Source organism: Lissotriton helveticus, chromosome 10 (assembly GCF_964261635.1).
Source record: "Lissotriton helveticus chromosome 10, aLisHel1.1, whole genome shotgun sequence".
In the NCBI taxonomy this organism is placed as follows: domain Eukaryota; kingdom Metazoa; phylum Chordata; class Amphibia; order Caudata; family Salamandridae; genus Lissotriton; species Lissotriton helveticus.
The window spans coordinates 487,819,876-487,830,406 of NC_136071.1; the positions used below are offsets into that span (position 1 = coordinate 487,819,876).

At 45.8% G+C, this 10,531-nt stretch overlaps 1 protein-coding gene across 1 annotated transcript in view; it reads left to right on the forward strand.

Moving 5' to 3' along the window:
* EEF2KMT (eukaryotic elongation factor 2 lysine methyltransferase) overlaps positions 1–9,809 on the forward strand; it is a 197,544-nt gene extending 187,735 nt beyond the window's left edge. Inside the window, exons 7-8 of the mRNA XM_078662965.1 lie at positions 2,671–2,820; positions 6,375–9,809. Coding sequence (XP_078519091.1) covers positions 2,671–2,820; positions 6,375–6,475 — 251 coding nt within the window. The 3' untranslated portion in view covers positions 6,476–9,809. The remainder of the gene's footprint in view (positions 1–2,670; positions 2,821–6,374) is intronic.
* Positions 9,810–10,531: the final 722 nt, after the last annotated feature.

Below are 10,531 nucleotides of genomic sequence, written 5' to 3' on the forward strand. Positions count from 1 at the left end.
GATTCAAGAAGCTTCATTATTAGTACAAACGGACAACACCACCACAATGTACTACTTGAACAATCAGGGAGGAACACGCTCACGGACTCTTTCATTGGAAGCCCAGCACATCTGGCATTGGGTTCTAGCTCGCAAGTTGTCAGTCACAGCAGTCCACCTCCCAGGATAACAGAATGTGAGGGCGGACTCGCTAAGTCGGCATTTCGAAGACTGAGAAGACTGGGTTCTCAACGACGAGGTAGTCGAAGACATCTTCCAGTCTTGGGGTCGTTCCACCATAGATCTGTTCGCGGACGGCGAAAACACCAAATGCCGAGACTTCGCCTCAAGATTTTACCGGCCAGGATCAAAAGGGAATGCCCTTTTGATAGACTGGTCAGGGGAATTTGTGTACGCCTTTCCAGCTCTTCCGCTGATCCTGAAGGTGGTGAGCAAGCTGACACACTCTTGCACGACGATGATCCTCATTGCCCCAGACTGGCCAAGCAATGGTGGTACACAGACCAGCTTCACCTGTCAGTGACTCCTCACAAGAGGCTGCCATGCAGACTGAACCTGTTATCCAAAATGAACGGGAGGATTCATCATCCCAACTTTCCGTCACTGAGCTTGGCAGCATGGCTCCTGAGGTCATACAATACGGCCATCCAGGACTGCCGCAGGACTGCATGTCCATCCTGAAAGAAGCGAGACGTCCTTCCACAAGAAATTCTTATGCATGTAAATGGAAGCGCTTCTATATGTGGTGTATGCAGAATGGTCATCATCCTATTAAGGGTCAGGAAGAAGTCGTTCTTCCTTATTTATTATATCTGGCTGAAGCAGGTTTAAAGTTTAATTCTATTAAGGTGCATTTAGCTGCTATAACAGCTTATAGGCGATCACCTTCACAACCTTCTTTTTTCCAGTTGCCAGCTGTAAAGGACTTCCTGCAAGGGTTGGAAAAAGTGTACCCTCTCAAGTGCGCCCTCCGTCTCCTCCCTGGGAGCTGAACCTGGTGAAATCAAAATTAATGGGTCCTCCATTTGAGCCCATTCATAAAGCTACTTTGCAGCATATTTCCTGGAAAGCAGCTTTTTTGGTAGCAATCACGTCAGCTCGTAGGGTGAGCAAGATTCAAGCTCTCTGTTCCAAAGAACCCTATACTGTGTTTCATTTGAATAGAGTGGTACTGAGGGCACATCCTTCTTTTCTTCCTAAGTTGGTGTCAGATTTCCATGTAAATCGACCATTTCTCTGCCCGCCTTTTTTCCCAATCCCTCTACTCCAGCTGAGAGGGCTTTGCATTCTTTGGACCTGAAAAGAGTTTTAAAATTATCTGGATAGGTCCAAGTCTGTAGGTAAGTCTGATCAACTATTTGTCAACTATGGATCGATCAGATCAGGTCATGCAGCCTTGAAACGTTCTATATAAAGGTGGATAGTTTCGTGTATCAACCTTGCCTACCAATTGGCGCAGAAGACTCTAGGGTTTTCTCCCAAGGCACATTCTACCAGGGGTAGAGCTGCTACTACAGCGTTTCTCCATAATGTGCCCATGTCTGAGATCTGTATGGTGGCGACCTGGAGGTCCGTCTATACATTTACCAGACATTACTGTCTTGATTCTGACACTAGAGCAGATACCCAGGTAGGCCAGGCCTCCTTGCGGAATCTGTTTAACGGCTGAGTTCTCGGCTGTTACAATTCTTATGGTTGGGTCATGTACGTCTCATTTACCTGCAGGTGGTTGATGGGCTTGCTATTCTATTCAGTGCTTATGACTATTGATGAGGATCCCCTGGAAGAGAAGGATAAGTTACTTACCTGTAATGCTAGTTCTCTTCCAGGGGTATCCTCATCAAAGTCATAAGCAACCCACCCGCCTCCCCAGGTGAATGAGATTGGTGTGTTTCTGGGTTATGGTTGAGCCCTGACTTCAGGGTTATGCAAAGAACAACTGACCTAACTGTCACCCCTGAGGCATGATGGGAAGCCAGGGGTCATGGCTTCCTTAAAGGCACGGTGCCAGTTTTTGTTGAAAATGCTTTCATTTTCTATGCTAGTGCTTTTCAATGCAGCCTGTGGCTAACAATGTCTATTTATTAGCAGTTTTCAGGATTCATTAGTGTTTTTGCTCATTAAAACACAAAGTTCAAGGGCTATTTGACCTAATGTGTTTTTTATTTCCTTGCTAATTTCAGTGCATGTATGAGTGATTACATTGTTTAGCCTCAATTTTGGGGCTCCATTGGTGTGAGAAAAAATGATACATGTGCGTACACATATGTGGAGATATTATATGTGATTTACATATATATTTTTATATTGTTTCCGGGGTCCCCGCACGTGGGCGGGAATATTCAGTGCTTATGACTTTGATGAGGATACCCCTGGAAGAGAACTAGGATTACAGGTAAGTAATTTATCCTTTTCTCTGAAGTTTGACTATTGGTTCTGAAATAAATATGCACATTTTATAGCATAGTCCTTTTTGCCAACATATGGCAGCAAGAAACACTAGATCTTATTTTACAGTGTTCCTATTTCTTTATGCTGGCTATGGTGGGTGTAATGTGAGCTTTAAAAAAATGTAAGTATATTTTTTTTCAGCAGATTTTCAATCCAACAAAACATTTAATAGTGAATGGATTCAGTTTGAGTGCATACAATTATTCATTTTTATTGCAGATGTGGTGTATGATCCTGAGATAATTGTTTCACTTATCCATGTACTGAGGAAACTTTTAGACTGCAGAACAAACGAGAAAGCCCCGGATGTGTATGTGGCTTCCACAATCCGAAATCCAGAAACCTACACTTTATTTCAGACTAAACTTAGTAAGTGATTGGATTTATTTGAGTAGACACAACAGATGGATGATTTTTGTGTGTGTGTGTTTTTTAGAGAAAGCGAGGGAGAGAGCGACAGCACCGTGTGCCTTTGATAGCCACTGCTGTTTGTTGAGTGCATCACCGCTGCGTGTGTCTGTGTGCCATTTGTAGTCACTTATGTTTGTTGAGTGTATCGTCGATCTGTGCGTGTGCGAGACATCATTGCATGCCATTGTAGTCATTGATGTGTTTCGTGCATCACACTGTGTGTGAGAGAGTGTGCCAGTTGTAGCCGTTGATGTTTCTTGGCTTCATCTTCGCTGTGTGTGAGAGTAAAACAAACAAGATGATGGACGGAATGTTGCACAATGGCAAAACACTCACCCCCAGTCACAGATCTGGGTTTAATCCATTGTTATTATGCTCACCAAGCCACCCCAGTTCAGACATGGCCATATGCAAATCAGTCTTGGCCCTGTGCCTCATGGGAACAGTCCAGCCCGAACTACCAAGCCATGTCTTTCCTGGACCGGAATCAAGCATCCTAGGACCGGTTTCTGGCTATCAGCCGTCATCAGCCAGGATAGCTTGACTCCAGTGGCGTAGTGAGCAAGGGACCCACGTCTGGGCATACCCTTCCCACATAGGGTGAACAGCAAAACAAACAAGCTGATGGACGGAATGTTGGACAATGGCGAAACATTCACCCCCAGTCACAGATCTGGGTTTAATCCATTGTTATTTTGCCCACCAAGCCACCCAGTTCAGACATGGCCATATGCAAATCAGTCTTGGCCCTGTGCCTCATGGGAACAGTCCAGCCCGAACTGCCAAGCCATGTCTTTCCTGGACCGGAATCAAGCATCCTAGGACCGGTTTCTGGCTGTCAGCCGTCATCAGCCAGGATAGCTTGACTCCAGTGGCGTAGTGAGCAAGGGACCCACGTCTGGGCATACCCTTCCCACATAGGGTGAACAGCAAACCAAACAAGATGATGGACGGAATGTTGCACAATGGCAAAACATTCACCCCCAGTCACAGATCTGGGTTTAATCCATTGTTATTTTGCTCACCAAGCCACCCCAGTTCAGACATGGCCATATGCAAATCAGTCTTGGCCCTGTGCCTCATGGGAACAGTCCCGCCCGAACTGCCAAGCCATGTCTTTCCTGGACCGGAATCAAGCATCCTAGGACCGGTTTCTGGCTATCAGCCGTCATCAGCCAGGATAGCTTGACTCCAGTGGCATAGTGAGCAAGGGACCCACGTCTGGGCATACCCTTCCCACATAGGGTGCACAGCAAAACAAACAAGATGATGGACGGAATGTTGCACAATGGCAAAACATTCTCCCCCAGTCACAAATCTGGGTTTAATCCATTGTTATTTTGCTCACCAAGCCACCCCAGTTCAGACATGGCCATATGCAAATCAGTCTTGGCCCTGTGCCTCATGGGAACAGTCCAGCCCGAACTGCCAAGCCATGTCTTTCCTGGACCGGAATCAAGCATCCTAGGACCGGTTTCTGGCTATCAGCCGTCATCAGCCAGGATAGCTTGACTCCAGTGGCGTAGTGAGCAAGGGACCCACGTCTGGGCATACCCTTCCCACATAGGGTGAACAGCAAAACAAACAAGATGATGGACGGAATGTTGCACAATGGCAAAACATTCACCCCCAGTCATCGCTTTGTTCGCCCTAAGTTGGCAGGATATGCTCAGACGTGAGTCCCTTGCTCACTTGGCCACTGGATTCAAGATAGCCTGGCTGATGAGGATTATGAATCCGAAATCGGTCCCAGGATGCTTGTTTCCGGTCCAGGGAAGACATGGCTTGGCAGTTCGGGCGGGACTGTTCCCATGAGGCACAGGGTCAGACTGATTTGCATATGGCCATGTCTGAACTGGGGTGGCTGAGTGGGCTAAAGAATGGTGATGGATTAAACCCAGATCAGTTGACTGGGGGTGAGTGTTTGATTTGCTCAAACGCTCCGTCCATCATCCCCTTTTGTATCGCTGTGTGTGAGTGACAGCACTGTGTGCCATTGTTAGCCACTTGTTTGTTGAGTGCGTCACCGCTGTTTGCGAACTGTGTGTGTGCAGTGTTGCTATGTGACAACATTGTGTGCCATTGGTAGCCACTACTGTTTGTTGAGTGCGTCACCGCTGTTTGCGAATATGCAGCATTTGTGTGTGACTTTGTACAGCATTGTTAAAGTGTGAATGTGAGGTGTGTGTCTGTGAGACAGCAAGGTGTGCCATTGGCAGCCACCGCTGTTTGTGAGCTGTCTGTGTGTGTGTGTGTGTGACAGCAGTGTTCCATTGGTAGCGATTGGTGTTTCTTGAGCGCGTCACCACTGTGCGCGAATGCACAGCATTTCTGAGTGACTGTGTACATACAGCATTGTTAAAGTGTGAGATGTGTGGTGTGGTGTGTGTGCGACCACTGTGTGGCTTTGTTAGCCACCGATGACTGCGGTGTGCATCACCTCCGCGTGTAGCTGTGTAGTAATATTACTTGTTTGTGTAGGTTATCATTTTGTGTCTGTGTGCACCGTGGCTGAACCTCAATGTGCGTCATGTTTGTGGCTGCCATCAATGTGTGCCACGGATGTGTTTTGTGCACCATAGCTGCGTGTGGGTGTGCAGCACTCCGTATGTGTGCCGGGGCACAGCTTTTTCCAAGGTGTCTTAGAATGTTTGAATTTTCTAGTGCCATCACAGGAGGTGCAGCACTAGGTAAGCGGGGCGGGCCGTGCTGCAGCCTGCACGTCCTTTCAAACTGTTCATTTATTCATGGGATTTTACAGAGGGCAGCCTGCCCCCCCAGGGGCTCGGAGCGCTGTACAATATTTATAAGCATGTACTAGGCGCAGCATGCCTACGGCCTATGCGCATGTACCCAATCTCACCAGGTGTGATGAAGGGGCAAATAATTACGGGGGGGGGGTTCACCTATTAGCATTGTAAATACCAATACCTTTTATGTTTTAAAAATCAACACGTAACTAAAAGGCATTGCCATTTACAATACCAATAGCTCAAACTCGTGTGAATGTGAGACCTATTGCATTGCAAATGCTTGTTTATATCTGGGAAGGAGGAGGACAGAGCTTCCCTGTCTGCTCATCCTGTCGATATATTCCTACTAGTCAGGTAGTTGCAATTATTTATTTTTGCATTCACTTATGGTAAAGAGGTGGCTCTATCCAATTTACTAGAAACTTGTTTTTTCATTTTGAGTTCTAATGATCTGGTCTCAACATCGCACTTTATTTACCTCTGCTTGCAGTTACTTGAGTGTGACCTAGCCAGTCCAGAAACGTACTGCACATCTGATATTACTGACAGCTCACGTCTGCACTGGAACAAGGCTCATGTAAAGTTGTATTTTAGGCAGGCTGATGAACAATAATTGGAATGTCTATGTTTATTTAAATGATCTCCAGTCATGCACAATGGTAACATTTAATTCAGGCTAGAGAGCTCCTGAGTCTACAAATTAAATATTGTTTTGAACAATTTGAAACATTATAACATGTCTTGTTTATTATTCCTTAGGAAATGTTGGAATTCGATGGGAAGTGATTCCTGGTCACATACAAAGATTCTTTCCATCTGATGAACAGTCCACTGTAGAGATATTTAGATTACATACGTAGACTGGCATACAGCATGAAGTAATGAGCAAAAGACAGCTTAAGCTGAAGAAAATTGAAGTGATGTTCCCAAAAATAAGAGAATGGAATACCGGGTATAGAAGTCTGTTATGTGGATGAACATTAGGTGCAGTCTACAAATGACCGGCTGTTGCTGAAAACATACATTTTGCAAATTGAAGACCGCGGACAGCACAAATACAATATCTGCATAATGTGCAACAAATACTTGTTGACGATAGTTTTGGGATTTTTGCCTTTCGGAAGCTGTATTTGTTTCTAAAGCAGCATCATTTTCTCTGCCACAAAAATCATAAATACAAAGGACAACTAATTTGGAAGTTTTCCATATCTGTGAAGGATGAGGAGAACGTGGATTAGACCAGCAGTAAGGAAAGGTACAGAATATTACAAATACAAACGGGGATGAGATAATACACTTACTGTCTCAACCACACAACCGCTCCTGGTAAAATAGGTCTGAACACCATAATAAATTTCAGAAATAATATTTGCCTAAAAAAATTCCAAGCCGTCTAGAACGTTGTATAGATATGGAATTTAAACCAGCAGGGTATGTATCTCTACGTACTCGAGGAACAATAGGACAGCTTCCCTCAATACATGTAGAATTCCAGAAAAATAAAAAACAAGGCAACAGGAGATGGTTTCTTTAATGGTGATGTCATGGGTAAAGTGGACCAACTAATGTGTAACCAGAAACATGTATATTAGACTTAAAGGAAATTGCATAGTAAGTTGCTAGAAAATATCTGTATTAAAATTTGAATCTAGGAATGTTTCTTGTAGTTTATGAACGGTGTATCGAGACAAATGCAAAGAAGCATTGCCCGAAGCAATAGCTTTGGTTTTGAGCTATAAATAGGTTTATCAGGTTTAACACAGAGGAACAGGGGCACTGGCGAGTCAAATCTGTCTTATGTAGAGCGAGTACAAAGGCTTCTTTACACCCACGCAACCAGGTACACTGCAAGAAACAGTCCTACACAATTCCTGTAACAGACAAGAAACGTGCACAAGCCTAAGCACACGTTTCCAATGGCATAAATAAAGATGTGCAACACAGGTTTCTTCATGCACACAAAACTGGTACAGCTCTGGCAGTAACTATGCATGCCTCTTTCACACAGGTCGGGTGCAGCACAGCAGCAACAGCCTATCTTGCATGCACAAGTCAACCAGAGACTGCAGTGGTGGAGCAGAACCACCGCAGACAAAACGTATTGTACATCGGCAGTGCACGTTTCTGTTATACACTGTTAGAACTGGCACCATTGACGTGGGTCTCTCTTCCATTTTTTTGGGCTGTTGCCTCCTGTATTTTTGCTGTTTTTGCTGGTCTAGATGCTTTGGGCACTTTGCCACTGCTATTCAGTGCCAAAGTGCAAGTGCTCCCTATTGTAAAGTGTTGTATTGGATTAGTGACGCCATGATTGGCTTATTTGATTTACTTGTCAGACCCTAGTACAGTGCACCATGTGTGCCCAGGGCCTGTACATCAAATGCTGCTGGTGGGCTTGCAGCACTGGTTGTGCCACTCACAGAAGCAGCTTGTAAAATGTGACTCAGTCCTGCCATTGCAGAGCCTGTGTGCAGCCTGGGGCTGCCATGTCGACTTGGCAAGTGCACCCACTTTCCAGTCCCTACACCTTCCCTGTTCCACATATTAGTCACCCCTAAGGTAGGCCCAAGGTACCCCCATGGGCAGGTGCATTGTATGTAAAAGGTAGGACGTGCCCTGATGTGTGTCGCATTTCCTGATAGTGAATTACCGCCAATTTCGTTTTTCACTATTGCAAGGCTACCTGTTCCCATAGGCCAGAATGGGCAGTTTGATTATAACATTTTGTAATCCTAACTGACTCAGGGAACTAGGTCAAAATTTGAGTTTAGTATGCCTGAACTTAGAACGATAAAAACCTCTTTTAGTGAAGTTGGTTTTAACATTCTGTGTTTGAAAATACCACTTTTAGAAAATAGGTATTTTCTTGCCTAACCATCCAGCATGCCTCTGCTTGGTTGTGTATTGCATGTCTGGTTTGTAATTGGTTAAGGTGGCTCCCGGAGGCAGGGCGAGTCAGCACTAGGCTGAAGAGACCTATCTGCATTGGGAGTGGTGGGAGGAGTAGCACCTGGACCGGAACAGGGCTGTGCCTGCCTTCCACAATGCTGGCTCCACCTCCTGTGGTGCGTCTGATGACCCTGGCCCACACTGACAAAGGAAGATGTTGTGCACTGGCAGAATGCACACACAACTAGTTTGGACTAGGTACAGATACTCTCAGCCTTCAAAGACAACGGATTTGTGTGTATAAAAAGGGGGACCCAGACCTCAGAACTTTAGATCACTTCTGGGAATCAAGACGACCCTTTGCCAAGAAGAAGAGCCAAGGAAGCTGAAGGAGGAGACTGCCCCTGTGCTGTGCTATTGGGGTTGGCCTGCAGTGGTTACTTTATTGCCAAGGAAATGAGAAAGGGAATTTTGTGTGTACTTTTGCAATCTTGAAGAAGAATCTCCAAGGGCTTGCATTGTGCTTACCTCCTGTCTGAAGTCTCTGGAATACAAGACTTCACCACCACATCCCCTGAATTCCCTTGCTGGGAATTCTGCCTGCGGATAGGTGCCTACTGTTGTTTGGGCCCTCTGAGAAGACTGCGTGTCGCCGGAAGCGCAACGCAACTAGGAGAAGCATGTCACCACCGCCGCAGCAGTTGCCGTCACATCGCCGAAGAAGCGTGCCGCCGCCGCTGTTTGTCATCGCATCATCAACGAAAGTGTGTCACATCCCTGGAGAAGCGTGTCGCCGCCTCAGAGGTCGCCGTCGCATCACTGGAGAAGTGTGTCGCAGGGCCTGTCGCGACTCAGAACTTACCGAGTTCGCCGCACGGCTGTTGGGAATGCATGCATCGCATCCAACGTTGTCGCATCGCATCAAGACGCCATTTTGTCGCATCTGACCAGATCCTCACATCTCATTAAGGCTCCATCTTGTCGCATTGTCACCAGGCCGCAGTAAGAAACGGCGCATCAACTCCCCACACAGTAAGGAAGTGAGCCTCAACTCCCCTGCACAGCAGTAAGGAGCCAAACGCATCCACTCCGAGTGTAAGGAACGGCGCATCAACTTCCCTAAAAAACTTTTGTTTGTTTTGCGTGACGCATCTAAGGTACTTTGAGAGTAAAATGTTGCATTTACCATCTACATTGAACTAAGCTATTTTCTACCATTTTAAAGTCCATTTTTGATTACGTTATTGTGGATTTTTGTTGTTTGGTCTTGTGTTAAGTCTAGTAAATATTACTTATTTTTCTAAACTGGTGTGGTGTCCATTTGTAGTGTTGTCACTGTATAACTGTATGTGTTCACAAATGCTTTACACACTGCCTCTGTGATAAGCCTGTCTGCTCGTGCCAAGCTACCTAGGTGGTGAGCAGGGGTTATTTTAGAAGTTTAGTCCCTTACCCTGACTAGAAGCAAGGGTCCCTATTTGGTCTAAGGTACCTACCTCTGCCAACTAGAGACCCCCAGTTCTAACATACACAAAATACATGTTTTTCATGGCAGCATTACAGAAAGCTTCCCTCACTCACAAAATAGGTAACACATGGGCCTCAAGAGTGCAATGTTTCGAAAATTCCCACAGTACATTTTATAGGCAGGCATCATTCAAGTTTAAAAATGGATGGTCTCAAATAGCACCCACAATAAGGGGACACTGTTTATTGCTATATTTATGGCTGTATGTTGTATAAGGACAAATGCGGCTTGACCGTGAGCCGAATGTGTAGCTGCAATAGAGTTCCTTCCTGGTGTATCAGCGTACATGCCCCGCAGAGCATGGTGATTGCGTTTCCAAAGAAGAAATAAGCACCCAATATGGACAATTGTGTCTGAGTCTTCACAAGCGGGTGGCGACGCAGAGCTCCCCGCCTGCGGCACCTTCCTTAATTTGCCCGGCACGCCTGCAGTTGTTTCCATGAACAGCCGCCCACGCCGGGTTCTGGACTTCCTGCACCTCATTGTGAGACCTGGAAGC